Below are 15898 nucleotides of genomic sequence, written 5' to 3'. Positions count from 1 at the left end.
TCCATGTGCAGATAATTGATTAATTCTATCCATGGCGTTCTGTCGGGGGATGTAGCTCCTGTGAGAAAAGGCGCTGACACAGTCTGACAACACAAAGGGGGGGCGTTTTATTGATCCGTTCATTCTTTACAGTTCTTTATCAGTTACTGTAGCTTTACATTCAATAAATTCTTCCCATGGTCTCAGACCGGGTGAACTGTGTCCACACTGTGTCCACTCAGAAGATTATAGTGTCAATTTGTCCTTGAAAAACACCTTCTGCCACACTTCCTTATTATTCCCTGTGTGGTGCACATACAAAGGGAAACTGAGGTGGACCGATTCATTCGTTTCATGGCCTTGTTTTTCTTTGATTGATTGATTTGGTACAAAAACCAGACAGTTCTTGCTACTTGCCTACTTCATAATACAGTATATAGATGTATATTATAACCATTCACCTTGTGCTAAAATCAATGCTGTGCTGTAGTCAGTTAAAAAAATCTCAACATCAATAACACACAGGGGGATGAGCTTGCCTGTGTAGTTTATAGTATAATGTTTACAGTGGTTTTACAGTGTTTTTAATGTCCCTGATTATCTCAAAACCATAGTTGTACTTTTTTGATATGTTACACATAGAGAGTATTTGTCAGCATGTGTGTGTGTGTGTGTGTGTGTGTTACCGTGGAAGTGGAAGCGTGCACTGTGTTTGTGTGTTTTTTTTTTCCCACTAAAGCCTGGAGAAACAGAGACATTTAAAACAGGAAATGTGATTATTCCTCACGAACAGAGCCACGTGGTAAAGATGTAAACGGCTCTTTTACACACATTATTACTCAGCCACTCGTTGGTTATATAGATGGGTGCTATGGTTTTCAATCACGTGTACGATAATGAACGAAACACCACAGAAATCCACACCAATCCCATTGCTGTCGCACTGCCTGCAAATTCTCCTCCTGTGTGTCTGTGCAGGATATCTGAACAATCTACAGGAGTGTGAGGCAATCCGTTAATACATTAATAAACAACATAATCAATTAAAATGATGATTGAAAGAGAACAAAACAAATAAGAGACAATATATTCTTTCTTTTCCTTTTTTTTCTTTTTCTTCTCAAAGTGGACGGGCACACAGAATGTTGAATATATTACGTCGACGTGTGAACGGTCCAGTCGCGAAGCAGACGAGCGCTTCAGAAGTTCAGTGTCTCTGACATCATCTTCCACCAGTCCATCAGCTCCTCCCGCTCCTCCTCCTTCCTCTCCATCAGAGACTCCAGCTCAAAGTCCACCTGACACACAAGCAGTCAAAACATTATGCTGTTGTCTCAGTGGGCCGTATCCACACACAGAAAAATACTGAAATAAATAACGGGGTGAATAAATGTAGAAATACATAAATAACTAAATCTAAAAATATATAAATAAATACAGAAATAAATACATGTGTAGGTAAATAAATAAAAATCATAAAATTAAATTAAGAAATGTATAGATAAATAAACGAACAAACAAACGAATCAATGAATAAATGTACAAATACAGAAATAAATAAATCAAACAAATTATAAATAAATAAATGTATAAGTAAATAAATAGCCCCTCTATTCCCTTTGTGCACTGCATTAATAGCACAAATGTGGCATTTATAGTACGCATACTACATGTTTGGAGTACGCTTTGTTTAGTCACTGTTGCCACGGGAAATATAGTGGAAATGTGCAGGAAGTATAAAGTTTCTTTCAACTGACTTTTCACAAATCTTCGTTTTTTCATGTAAAACACTACTTACAGTAGGTTTACTGTTGCAATTATTGAAATTAAACTCACATTTCATTTTGAACTCTCAGTTGGTATATTAAAAACTTCTGAATATAAACAATGTTCTCATGAATCCCATGCAAATACATAATCAGATCCTAGTGGGATGCTTTACTGTATATTGTTAAGAACAGGTGCCTTTATATCACATTTCTGCACAAGTTAGACCCCATGTGCAAAGTGCAAGCATCGCTCAGAGACAGTGAGTCTTACCCGGGTTGCAGGGCTGTAGGGAACAGCCACCTTCTTGATGACAGTCAGGTATCCTGGAGCAGAGGCGGCCACTTTGAAGTTTCCTGGAGCCAGCAGACGCCAATAATCTCCATCTTTGGCTGCAAAATACAGATCCTCTTATTAGTTCATATACTTAATATAACAAACGGAGCAGGCAACTGATGCTCAGCTAAATAAATAATCACATTCACAGCACTGACCACGTATTTCTATCACTCTGAAGTAGGTAGAAGTGACCATAGAAAATGAGAAAATAGTGCACTACATCCAGAAGGTGGCAGTATTACAACATCTTACACTCCAGGCCTCTTGTCCTTACAGTTTGTGTGTGTGTGTGTGTGTGTGTGTGTGTTACATCATAATTTGCACTCAATGCTGATACCTGTCGTGAGGTCGTGGTCGATTCCCTCCACAGAGATGGTGGCATTGGAGATGGGGTTACCCTGGTGGTCACGCACGAAGCCCTTGACACCACGATGAACCTACACACAAACACACACGTTCACACACACACACACACACACACACACACAGGCACACAAACAGAAAATTTGACTAGGAAATGAATTTCTATCTGTGGTTTTCAAATGGTTCAGTTCTCTTGGACGATGAAACCGGTTTGGATCCTTTGACCTACTCCATTCACGGTTTGTCAAACGTCTTGTGCTGTTCACATTGTGGATTGTTACTGGGGTTTTTTAACTGCTTCCTGTTTTGGGCTCTGGGTTTCGTCTGGTCCCGTCTTTGTGTTTCCTCCCTGTTAGTTTGGCTGAATCCCAGTGTTCCCCCCTCAGGACTCAAACCCTGAACCCTCAGAGACTAACTTGACATGAGCTGGTAAATGACTGAGTGTGAGAGGCAGCAAGGGCTGGGAATAGTATAAACAGGAATATTACATTACTGTGGCGAGTTTTTAATTCAATGCTGTTTACTTTCTCTACGTCAAAGGTGCTTGAGAGAGTGGAGATAATTTTTGAACAATGAATTTACTCTGTATTGTGTCATTGTGTAAAAAATGTAAATGAATAGGAGAAAGAACTACGCAAATTCTTGCTACGATTCAGCCCCAGAGCTGACCACTCTTATTTTATTTGATGTAATGTCAAGGAGATCTTGCCTCAACCTCGACTAAGTTGTGTCAGTTCCCTAAACTTCACCAAACCTTCCCAATGAGTGTGCCGCACCAGAGAATGTATCCTGGTTCTTTTAAAGCAGGTTATTTCTGTTGAGCATTAGCATTTTCTTCACTGAAGATGGAGCACTTTGTTTTTTTGTTTTTTTTTGGGTCAGCTGCATCAAACACACCTTTAGAAAAACGGATGACAACGTTGGAGTCTATTTATAGAGCCGGTTTGCCGCCTACCTGCTCGATGTAGTTGACGAGCGAGTTGCGGTTCTGCTCCCAGTAGAGCTTCAGCGAGTCCTCGTTGGGGAACTTGTCACAGCTGAGCTCCAGAGTGATCTCGAAGCAGTTGCTGCTGAGGTAGTTGAAATCCTGCATTCCTGTGACGGGGCACAAGATGGAGGAGGAGAAATGAATTTAATGAGTGGAAGTGATGGGAACGCTGGTGTTGTGGGGATGACAGTAGAGAATGTACATTGTAGGGATGAATGTGTAAAAAAAATCAGATTGAAGAAGAACCAATTGAATGTTGATGTGGATCAGGATGTGGATCCAGGATTTATTTTCCTTTAACATTGCAAAATAGGGGGTTTTTCAACATTCTTACCAAATTCCCAGGAAATGATTCATGGACCATGATGAAGAAAATCCGGCACATTGAGGAGACTGATATCTGAGTGCGTGATTTTGGTGCAGCCTCTACTGAGGAGCATTCTAGTTTTTACTTCTTTTTATTTTATTGTGTATTTATATAGCATCGGTTTAACTCATATAGCAGCTTTCAAACTATTGAAATGCAATTCAAAGTGCTTTACAAGTTAAAAAAACATTTAGATTTAGAGACTAATGGAAACCAAAGCAATCAATAATAGAGAAGACAACAATAAAAGAAATTTAAGGTAATAAAAGATATAATTGACACTAAATTGTCAATAAAGCTAAATAGAACAAGATAAATAATAAAGAAAAATCTATATAAAAACATACAATTATAAAACACTACATAAAAGTCAGGAAAGCAGTGTAGAGTTATAAATGGGTTTGATTGGGAATGTTTTTTGTTCCTTACCTCCTGGCACACTGTACCAGGCCCCTCCATTGGTGATGCCATCTTTGAAGCTGGTGTCGTCGTCGCTCTTGCGGCACGGGGCTCGGTGCTGGTCGGACATCACCGGGTTGTATATGGAGTAGGCTCTGGCTAGAGACTTGAACATCACATCATCTGGACTGGCGCTGTACTCGTGAGTGGATCCTTACAGGACGAACGAGGAGGAAGGGAACAAACCATGTTCAGACAGTGGCTGCGATAAAGTATTAACTGAACACCTGCAGCTGCTGCACATTAAACCTGTGCTTACGCAAACACATGTTTTATTTACTTTGAGTAATGATGCACAGGAAGCAGCAGCAGGGGGAAAAAACCCATCTGATTTGAATTAGAGTTACGACACTCTGAAGAAAAATGGATAAATCGTTTTTGTTGTTTCAGTTATAGGTCATTTTTCTCTCTCTCATTAAAACGGTGGAAACATTCTCATAAAGCGGAAAGGAACAGTTTCTACACGACTGAACAAACCAAACACAGAAACAAGGTGTTTGTGTGAAGGTGTATGTGTGTGTGTGTGTGTGTGTGTGTGTGTGTGTGTGTGTGTGTGTGTGTGTGTGTGTGTGTGTGTGTGTGTGTGTGTTGTCCATGTACCAGTGCGGGTCTCATCGTATGGGTAGTTGGCCACCACGTCTCCTCCGTGCAGGTTAGCCGACAGGACAAAAGGAATATCCATGATCCAGTGGATCACTGCCTTGGACTCTGGAGCCAGCTGCAAACACAACACATGCATTATGAATATGTAAAAAAAACAAATGTAAGCAAGTCAAAGGTATTTCTGCATCTACAACTACAACTGAAAATGCTAATAATGGTGATTTTCTATATTTTTTATCCATAGTTACCAGGAACTACACGTTAATGAGCTCCACATATGTAATGATTGACAGGTTCCTTCACTAATCAATATTTATATCAGACGTATAATAACTGATTAATGGGATTTATAGACAAAAATAATAAATATCAGCCTTTTGCTTAAGTCATTTAAACAGTTGTTATCTGGGATATGTCTGAGGCTCGTCTCTATTATTATTAATAAAGGTTTATTGGTATTATTATTATTAAACTATATTATGGTATTTTTGGTCAATTTAATCTATTAAATTTAAGTTTATTGATTTTTGATTGTAAATAGTGATTGTTTTCTAATAAATTCTGTATGTATGAGCTTTTATAGAAAAACTGTGTATTCACTTCATATGAGAATATATTTACAATTGAATTGTACCTTGCTATTGCTTTAATGGAGCATATTTTCCTTGTAGAAACATTTTATTGTATTTGTATCTTGCTGCCATGTTGCAGGAAGGGGTTTCTGAATAAAATGTTTTAAAAATGAAAATCCCTTTTAAATTATTATTATTATTAGTCATCTGTTTTATGCACCTTGGTGTTTTCGTCCACAGCCTTCTTCATGTTCTGCAGCAGGTGGTTGTTGGCTCCGCCCTCCCTCTCGTTGACGTAAATGATGCGGTCCAGATCGGGGAAGTTCCGGTTCAGATCCACGCCCTGGGCGTTGCTGCGGCCCACGAACCAGTCCTTGATCTCTCCGGGCTGAGCAGGAAACAGCAGAGGACAGTCAGATCGTGCCGGATATGAATAATTACTATTCTTAAACGCAGTGTATGTGTAATTTAAAGCCAGGAGCTGCAATTACTCGCTGTTTTAGTCATTGTTTGTAGTCTTATAATCTAAATTGGATCCTGTTTGTCTGTATTCACCATGTCGTGCTGTGTCATCACCTGTGACGCGGCCTTCTCAAAGCCGTCAGGGTTCATGGAGGGCATGAGGTGGATCCGGGTGTTGTGGACGAGGTCGATGATGGTCTCGTTGCCCTGCTGGTACTGGTTGCACAGGTACTGAGCCAGGTAGATGAGCAGCTCTCGGCCCACCGCCTCGTTGCCGTGCATGTTGGCGATGTACTTGAACTCGGGCTCACCTGCAGGGAACAAGGAGACACTTGCTGTGTTACCGCGTCACACAAGGCGCCGTAATTTGACATTGTGTATTCAACCTCCATCTGTGCAACATCCCTGTAACAAAAGGTGGTTTTCATCAGTAGTCATGGAAACATCTCCTCTGGACAAAGAGAAAGTCACTGATAACGCTATCTGATTTGTAATGGACGTTACCCTGGACACACACACACACACACACACACACACACACACACACACACACACACACACACACACACACACACACACACACACACACACACACACACACACACACACACACACACACACACACACCTTCACACCTCAGCAGTGACAAACACACTGAGTCATCACATGAGGGATTAAACTGAATTGAACGCTGCGGCCCACGACTCCATTTGGACAATAATGAGTGCGAGAGACGGTGGATTATTGGGAGACACTGTCACAGACTGTTGTCCCCGACTCGTGTTGGAGTGACAGGTCCAAGATCAGAGTCGACTTCATCACTGAGAGTTTAACTCCAGGACATTCTGCGACGACATTAGGGATCCTCAGGGACTGTGGCAGCCTATAAATCCAGCGTTTGGCTTGTAGAGTAGTTTATCAGTCACTCTCTCAGCCTCTAAGTCTGTCAGGTCCTCACAAAAACAAACAGCCAACAGAAACCATGCTTTCACAAAGGGCTGGGTAATAAGACATTATCAATAATTGTCACAATATAATTTTCATCAATAGATATAACGTAAGGTCCAATATATATATTGATATAATACATAGAGTTAGCACAGCGATGAGGTAAAATATATTAATTCTCCGCTCATAAGGAATTAAAACCACAAACTTAACTCAGCAGCAGAAATCAAATCTGTCTTTAAACCTTAAATAATGTGACATTTATCATAATTATCGATATCGACTGAAACAAAATGTGTTATGATTATGTAATCATAAAATTGTAATTTAATGATTATATCCCCCACCCCTACTTTCACATGTGAATTAAGTTCAGAGAAGACTTTGTTTATAATTTACCAATAAAAACTCACATGCGTGTGATTAAAAGATTAACAGAGAGTAGGACATGGAAATGTATAATGTTCGTCTATTACTTAATCATGTCTTTCAGTGCATGAGCCACTTTTTATAATAGAAAATATTGATTTTTGGTGAGTCTGGCCCTGTTACTAATGGTTGTGGTGTTGCCCATCACTAATGTACACCCACCCAAGGAGGTGGTTTCCGCCCCCGTCTGTTTGCTGGAGTGTCTACTGATTGGTGAAAGGATGTGGGTTCGGGAAAAATCCATTAAATATTTGGTGCAAGTTTGGAACTTTTTCCCCCTTTCTTTAACATTGTGAGATAAGGTGTTAAAAGTCAACACTTTCACTGATTTTTCAGGGAATGATTCATGGATCTTGAAAAATCTGGTATATTCAGAGGACTGATATCTATGAGTCAGAGTTAGTTGATCAATTTAAGGGACTGTTGGACCTTCAATGGACAATTTAATACGAAAGTACTCTCAACGATTTGTGGACAAACCTTTGTTGCCCATGTCAGTGAAGGGAAATAATTACTCTCCATTTCCTTCATCCTGTAAATTAACGTTATATATCACAGATCTATTTATATCAGTATGTTTCACCGAGCTGTGTTTTAATGACTGAGGCTCCCACCATCTGTGTCATATACTAATTAGCCTCGCTTCTCCTCTGTTCCCTCGAAAACAGCACACGATGAAGACAAGTGATAATAAGGAGCCGTATAAAGTCTCAAAGAGCCCGTTCTTTTGAATAACTACAAACCGGAGATTAGTGGCTTTGTGGCTGCACGACAACTAAGAACGTCTCTCGGCACGGAGGGAAAAAAAAGCTCTTTTGTTCAGAACAGTGTCGAGTTATGAAATGTAGATCAAGAGAGTGTTTTGAACTCTACTTTGATTTAACTATTTTAAAGGCCTCCTTTTTACATTTTAAACTTGATTAAAACCAGTTTGTTATGTTAATGTCCTGTAGAGTTCACATTTGCATCTTCTTTTAATCAATTTCTGCAGATTTTTGAGTTTTTGATGTATCCGTAAAAAGTCCAGTTGTTTCATGAGTGAGTAACACACACACACACACGCGCACACACACACGCACACACTGACCAGCCCACACCTGGCAGTCAGGTTATTTTTAAATGCTCAAATCTGGTTCCTCTAATGATTTCAAGACTACAATTAACTCTTTCCGTCTTGACATTAGCGAATGGATTTTACAGGCTTCAGAGGCCTGACAGAGCTGTCAAACACACACACACACGCACGCACGCACACACACAGACAGCACACACACACACACACACACACACACACTTTGAAGCTGGACTAGGCCAAAACGAGTAACACTGATTCAAGCTGTTACCCAGATGCTCAGCATCTAGAGACTTCTCGTTCTCCCTGAAGAAATGTTTCTGTGTCGTTGAGGCTCATGTTCTTGTGGGACAGGAAACACAGCTGTACATGTTTCATACATGTAGAACAGTTGACAGACATAGAAACGATTATAGTGTATGGGCCAATGCGTGTAGGTATTGACCATGTGTTTGGGTGGGTTTTGGGGGAATGTGTATAAGAAGAGCAGCCGAGGAGAGAACTGATGATAATTCTCAATCATAATCAACAGTTCAATTTCAACTAATATCATGAATTATTATTTTTGCTAAGTCAGGTTTATGAAGCAATTCTTTTTACACACACACACACACACACACACACACACACATTATTGAGCAGACAACGTATTTTATGAAAAGGCGACTGTGATGTGTCACTGCAGAGCTGAAACAATCATGAACAATCATCTCAGCTGTCAATCATGATGTTTCAACCGGTTTTAAAGCAACAAATAACTAATTGAAACCAAATTTTCTGGAAAAATTAACACTTGAACAAACATCAGAGTGATAAGAACAACCTAAAATGACAGAAACCCTCTTTGAGAAACATGTATCTGACGTGTACTTAGTTTGGTCCAGTGCACCTTCACTAACATGGAGGAGGAAGGGGTTTATGACCTGTAGTGCCGCCAGCCACTAGGGGGCGATTGAGACAGTTTGGCTTCACTTTAGAGGAGGCGTCATGTCGTCCATCTTTATAAACCATCTATGGTGGAAAAAGACTGTATGTAGACACCTTTTGTATCTTTAATATCTCTGAGCGGTGGAGATCGTCTGAATGTGTGTGAGATCGTCTGTGTGTGTGAGATTGTGTGTGTGAGATCGTCTGCGTGTGTGAGATCGTGTGTGTGAGATCGTCTGTGTGTGTGAGATTGTGTGCGTGACACCGTCTGAGTGTGTGTGACAGGCTGATGAAGCTCCTCCCTTTTTAACACCAGCTGATGTCTTCCCTCCACAGGTCAATAAAACACGTCTGACGTCGGCTAAACTCACTGCATCATCCTCCACTTTGTCTGGAATTATCAAACCCGTGTGACGTGCGATCAATACGGTCTCCGGGGCGACCGCGCAATAATGACTGCGGCTGCGACGTCATCGGGGAAGCACCACATTATAGGGCTCTCTGTCGTCGTGGCAACCCTGACAGCAGCAGGTGCTTGGGGAGACGAATCCTCCGGGAAGCTGAGTAAACACACTCTCACTCTGTGTATAACTAGTTAAGCTCTAAAGGACTCCCAGCTTCGTGGTCTGACATTACACCGACACGGCAACAAAACGGGAAAAATAAAAACATTTCAAAATGCTAATGACACCTACAGGTGATGTTCGGGATCATACAACTGCTGACACATGTATTATATGGAGCCCAAATGTAATTAAATAATTTAATCTAACCTTTAATAGAGTATGTGTGGAATTATCTTTCATTGCCATGACCATTGACTGATATTTTTATGATTCCTTAATGAGTGGGTCTGATGACAGAGAAGTTCCTGTGATTTTATGCCCTAGAAGTCAAATCAGGTCAATTTTATATTCATACCACATAATAGTAGTTCAAAATGCTTAACGTCATCTTAAAGGCAAATTATCAACATCATAGATTAATCTAATAATGTATAAATGAATAAATAGTTAAAATTGGCTGCTGAACTGCACCCACTATTATGATAGTGTTTACTTTAAAGGCTCTAAAAATGTATTTTCTCAATCAGCTCTTTTCTCTGAATGCCGCAATCCTAAATGAATACACCAATTTCTACTTAAGTTCAAACAATTTACGTCTTTTCACATCAGTGTGATTCGTGTTCTTTTTCTCAAAATCATTTGCCAAAATCATTTATCGCACCGTCACACAGTGGAAAATGGCCACGGTGATGTAATTAAATGTTTCCTTGTGTCCATTATCTCTTGTGAGCGATCTGTCACTTGACTAATGAAATAATAGATTGATATTTCCAGCTCTGATATTAACTGAGAAGTCCATTCGATGACCTGGCGCACGAGACAGTACAATTCTTAGTTTTACCCGATAAAAAAACAACTGTCAAAGCCTTGTGGGCAGATGTAGTCATACTGATTGTGAACACTGCAGTTACAGAAGCTGATGACAAAAGAAAGGACAGAAAATCAGATAAACATGTTTCAGCTTTTTCAGAAAAACGAATGAAAATGTGCACAAAACAGAAGCCATTGTACAAGAGGCTATGAACGTAGGTGGGACTTCTGCTGTCGACACACCACAGGACACGAAGAGACGTCTCCCGGCGTGTTGAGATGCAGAAGGTAACGGAGGATGCATGCGGCGTGTGATGTATAATAAATGACTTCTGGCTGATGCCTCGGCCTTTCTCTCATCCTCTTTCCGTCTCTCTGACTCTCCCTCGTTCCCTCTACATTCTTTCCCCCACCTCTCTCTCATCACCCTCACGCTACCAAAGATTTCCCCGTTTTTTCAATCATCATTCCTTTCTTTTTTGTTTCTCCTCGTCTTTCAGCTCCTGCTTCCTGCTGCAGAATGGAATTCTCACAGGAGAAACTATCCCTCCACCGGGGTTTACAATCTATTCTCCTCTTTTTTCTACCTTCTATTAGGAACATGTTTCATTTTAAAGCCACTTTATATTCGATGTACCATATGTCTTCTAAAATGTCATGACCGGTGGCTGCTACTCGCTCTAACCGGGCATCTGTGTGCGTGCTCACTGGGGATTACATACTTCCTCTGTCGTCTGATAAAACAGTTCAGTGTGGAGTCGTATGACCACATGACATAGTCTGCACCATATTGGATGGAGCAGTGCCTCATATACCGTCAGACAAAGTCAAACCCGTTACTAGAGGTAGGGTTTCTCCTCCTATTAGGAGTCCTGTAACTAGTTCCAGACACAAGAGTCACAATAGTTTAGCCAGAGCTCTTTTCACAGAGAAAAACCCTTTTCTTTAGCTCCTGGTCCCTCAAATATGATCCAGCTGTGAGATGCAAACACCTCGTTCAAACGGAGGAACATGTCACCTATGGTGGAGGATGTTTTCACGTCTTTTTCTTTCGTCAAAAGCTAAATTAAGTAACATTTATGGGCTATTATCATCAAAATGCAGCCTGAATAAACACTCCAACATGTCAGCGATATATTATTGCATATATACAACATTATTGAATAATGTGTAGTAATAATGTGTAAGAAGCATTTAAATCTTATATGAAATGGGGAGATAGGTTTAATTACATACTGCTGTTTGGTTATAATATATGTGTTTTGTACGGTGGCCAAGAGAGAGAGCCCAACGCACTGCAAATTAAGAACACATGTAAATGAAGAAAACAACTTCAATTTGATGACACATGTGCTGCAAAAAGTCTCAACACACGCAAATACAGAAACGTGCATCAAATAGCAACAAAACGACAACGGAAATGTTTCCAGGGGACCCAAACGTTTCCCAGGGGACCCCCAGAAGTTATTGACATCTGCTACTCGTCATTAGTGATAGAACTAGATGGGGTCTATAAGGCGGGGAGTAATAAGAAGCCGAGTCATAAAAACAGGTCATGCCTCGTTCTTGTTGTCCACTTGGGATAAATCTGTGGCAAAATGGCTGCAAAGTCGCCACTGGAAGTTGCATCAAAATAAAATATTAACACAAATATGATGACTTTAACTCATTTAAACAACGCTGTATACAGCTTCACGTGTCAACAAACCACACACACAACAAAAGCAGCTAATTTGGGCTAATTTAAGTAATGGATCACAGGGTTAAACCATCACGGAATAATGTGAAACCATTTCCATGTTGTCATGTCAGGAATATCTCCTGTTCTTTACATTCTGCTAACATTTGTGTAAAGTCCAATATCTACTCTCCTTATAGCTCTGTTTGGATCTGAATCTTCCATTTTTCTCACATACAAGTCACTAACTTTGTCTCTTGCTTATTTCTGCTACAACCAACGAGCTTTTTTACGATGAAAGTTTGCCGGCTGCATTATTCCCTCCTGCATTATTTGAGGAAATGTCCTCGGTTACTTTGCAGCAGTCGTCCCGCACTGTGAATTAATATGTGACCAGTGTGTTTACACTCTTGGCTATAGGCGTTTCCTGTGCCGCAGCGTACGACAGATGGCTGCTTACTGACAGATGCACGAGCTCAAGACCATGGTCCTCCGGAGCCAGCCGGCCGACCAGCCAACCACGAGCGGCCAGTCAGCTCAGTGCACTAAGCCGATCTGTTGCCCCGGCAACCGCTATTTTGGCTCCACCTTAGAGTTTCAACACATTTGCAGGGTCAGATCAAATATTAGGACGGGCACCTCAAAGGGAAGCTTCGAGATGTCTCGGGCAGATTTTTATTCCTCCTGTCTAACACATGCTCATCCATCGTTTCTACTCCTTGCACTTAGAAGCATCACCTCTTCATAGCTTCCCTCGCCTTCGCCCTGTCATTCTCCAGATCTCCTCTCTCTGTTGCCTTCTCGGTTTCATCCCCCTCCTCCTCCTCCTCCTCGCCGTGGATGTTGTGCTCAGCAGAGATGAAGGGAGACGCGGGGAGGGAGGAGGGGGAGGAGGGGTGCTACCCCTGTTGGTGAAGCAGCGGCCTGGAAACTCATCTGGTAGTAATAAGGGCCGCTTCACATCGCTACCGTGACTCATGCCTGCGCACGCCCACCACACTATTACAGGCTTATTTAGTACGTACGCACGGTCATTAGGGCCTGTGACCATTTGAGCTGCAAAACATACAAAACCTGTGGCGCACGGTCGAGACCACACATAAACGCACCCAGAGAAGAAAATACACCTTAACGAGATTTAGAGTTGTGATCCCACAAACTACATTGTAAACTACACTAATTAGAGGCGTAAGTTTCCTCCTTGTTTTGAGGCCTCGGGATTTACTGTGCTGAAATGAATCACTTCCTGCAGCGACTTGGACACGAATCAATGACCCGCTCCTGGACGCTCCTTCATCTGAAAGGTTACATGTCCTGCAGGTCAATCCATTTACTGTTCCTCTCACTATCAGGAGTCTGGGTCGTGCTCTGATTCTTTATTGGTTTTCAGATGGATTGAGGCAATATGATGAAGTCGTGGCTCAAAACCTGGACATGGTTTGTGACATTTTAATATATTAATACAAAACATATATAAGACTTTGTGAGAGATTGGACGGTGAAGCTCTGGACTTATTCTCACCCCTGTCCGTGGTGTTTTATCACAGTCTGCTGTTACCACGTTAGGGTGAGGTATTGAATATCAGATAGTGAGAAGCAGAGAGGAAAGATTCAAAAGAAAATCCAACCATAAAACACAAAGGAGAAGAGGTGAAGGTTCCATCCTTCATGGGTCCAGATGCTTCTCTTCTAAAAATGTGTATCGCCTTTATTCTTACGTCTCCAGCTGTTCTGACCTTTTTCAATATATTTCAAAGACGTTTCTCTCCTAAAGCAAATGTTGTTTGTGCTTATAAAGTGTGAATTTATTAAAAAAAGAAGAAGGTTCTGCATCTAAGAAAAACAGAAGTGGTGGTTTACCCACACATTTGCATTCACTGTCCCTCAAACTAAAAGGCCTCACATTTTCTGCTCCTTCTCCCCTGGGGTTTGTTCCAGTCTGCAGTCCAGTCCTGTCAGTGTGATGGAGACAGGGACGGACCCCATCCCCATTTCAATCATGTCCCAAACTGGGATAAATGAAGTGCATCCATCTATAAACATACAGCTGACCAACACCTAGAGGTTCATTTAATATTCATCCCTCCATGTGTATCCCTCTGCTCACGTTGCAGCCCAACACTGCGGATGCATCTGCTTCTGCTTGTAAATGATCATTAATTTGAAATTAAAAAAGAAACCCTGCACCCACTGAGCTGTGCCATGGTGATGCCACCGCCTTCGGGCTGTTTTCGCACTTCGAGATTCGAGATAAGCACGTAGAGATTCTTATCAACCAGCAAAATGGCGGCTTTGCGTGACTGATCTCTCACAATCTATCATCTCGCACTGCTCTGGAGAAATGCAGCAGGCCCCCCTGCATGCGCTCAGCGGGGTTTTTTTGTTTTACGCACGGCACGACACCTGCGCTCCTCCTCCGGTCATCCGAGCGTCCCCACTCCGGTTTGCCTTATTATAACCCTTAGAATAAAAAGCATCACCACCCAGGCTGCTATGCGCCAAAGGTGCGTGATGTGTTTTGTGTTATCACGGCGTGTGGTGATGGGGAGGAAAACCAGTGGGGATGGGATGGGGAGGGTGGGGGGGGGGTGCACGCACAACCGCCGCATTATGGAGCGGACTTTTTAATGTGTGCGTAAAAAACTGACCAGCTTCGTGCGTCCCGGGGTTGTCGGACATCTCCAGCACCAGCAGCTCTCGGCCCTCGAAGCTCTCCCCGATGGTGTAGATGCGGGTGATGGTGGGACACTGCAGCCACACCGACACCAGCGCCTTCCGCAGCTCCTCGTAACGGTGGTACTCGAAGGAGATCTCACCGTCGGTACCGGCCAGGGCGACCGTCGCGAGCCCGAGGAAAACCACCGACAGGAACAGTTTCATGTTGACTCTTTTTCTCTCCGAAGCCCTGAGTGTGAGTGTGTGTGTGTGTGTCTGCCTGCGGCTCGGTCCCAAGCCTGATCTGTGCTGCAGCTTCAGGCTATAAATATCTCTCCTTCTGCTCCCTCTCTCCTCTCTCCTCCTCCTGTGTGATGCGCTGCTCCACCTGAGCCCGAGCTCCCAGTCACCCTCCACCGGGAAGTCAGGGAGAGGGAGGACACACATCCGGCCGGGGTTTTCAAAGTTGAGCAAGCGAGTAGATCTTTATTTATAGAGAACGTTTCATTCCAGGTGGATGGAATATTAAGACAGAAAATAATATGAGGATTGGGTTAAAAATAAAAACGAATTAAAAACAATTAAAAGAAGTTTTAATAAAAGATCAAATACAATTGAGACCAGTCGACCAGACGAGTGAAAAGCACATCAGCTACAAAGGAAAGTTTCTAGTTTAGATTTAAAAGATGTTGAGTTCACACAAATAAAGACATTAACTGCAACAGGCTGTTTATTTCATATTTCTAAAGTAAAAGAAAAAGTTGTTTTGAAGATACAATTGGAAAGACCAATATAGAATAATAAAACTGACTAAATTGCAGATACAATACACAGATGATAACCTTCAAATATGATAATCACATAAAATGTTGTTTCATTCCACTTGTTTTCACATAAATATATTTTTTGGGATG

At 41.7% G+C, this 15898-nt stretch overlaps 1 protein-coding gene across 2 annotated transcripts; it reads right to left on the bottom strand.

The window, feature by feature from the left end:
- Positions 1-84: 84 nt before the first annotated feature.
- On the bottom strand, positions 85-15383 carry cpe (carboxypeptidase E). Of its 2 annotated transcripts, none has more exons than XM_047343618.1 (9): positions 14978-15383; positions 5993-6210; positions 5658-5825; positions 4863-4980; positions 4233-4415; positions 3404-3543; positions 2423-2522; positions 2020-2138; positions 85-1277 (listed from the first exon to the last, which is right to left on the bottom strand). In XM_047343618.1, exons 1-9 carry the CDS (start codon positions 15207-15209, stop codon positions 1179-1181), a joined length of 1377 nt encoding a protein of 458 aa, XP_047199574.1. In that variant the 5' UTR covers positions 15210-15383; the 3' UTR covers positions 85-1178. The 2 variants fall into 2 exon arrangements, with proteins under 2 accessions (XP_047199574.1, XP_047199575.1); XM_047343619.1 differs by having other exon boundaries at positions 6014-6210; positions 14978-15382.
- Positions 15384-15898: the final 515 nt, after the last annotated feature.

This window comes from Hippoglossus stenolepis, chromosome 2 (assembly GCF_022539355.2).
Source record: "Hippoglossus stenolepis isolate QCI-W04-F060 chromosome 2, HSTE1.2, whole genome shotgun sequence".
Classification (NCBI taxonomy): domain Eukaryota; kingdom Metazoa; phylum Chordata; class Actinopteri; order Pleuronectiformes; family Pleuronectidae; genus Hippoglossus; species Hippoglossus stenolepis.
This window is presented reverse-complemented; position numbering and strand designations above follow the sequence as displayed.

What these genes read in the sequence shown, in the direction of transcription:
- cpe (XM_047343618.1), bottom strand. Translation starts at nt 15,209, where the DNA reads ATGAAACTGTTCCTGTCGGTGGTTTTCCTCGGGCTCGCGACGGTCGCC. An exon ending in TGATGACACAGCACGACATG is followed by an intron (nt 5,826 to 5,992) that starts GTGAATACAGAC and finishes TTTCCTGCTCAG; the next exon opens with CCCGGAGAGATCAAGGACTG. An exon ending in TCGTCAACTACATCGAGCAG is followed by an intron (nt 2,523 to 3,403) that starts GTAGGCGGCAAA and finishes GTTTGTGTGTAG; the next exon opens with GTTCATCGTGGTGTCAAGGG.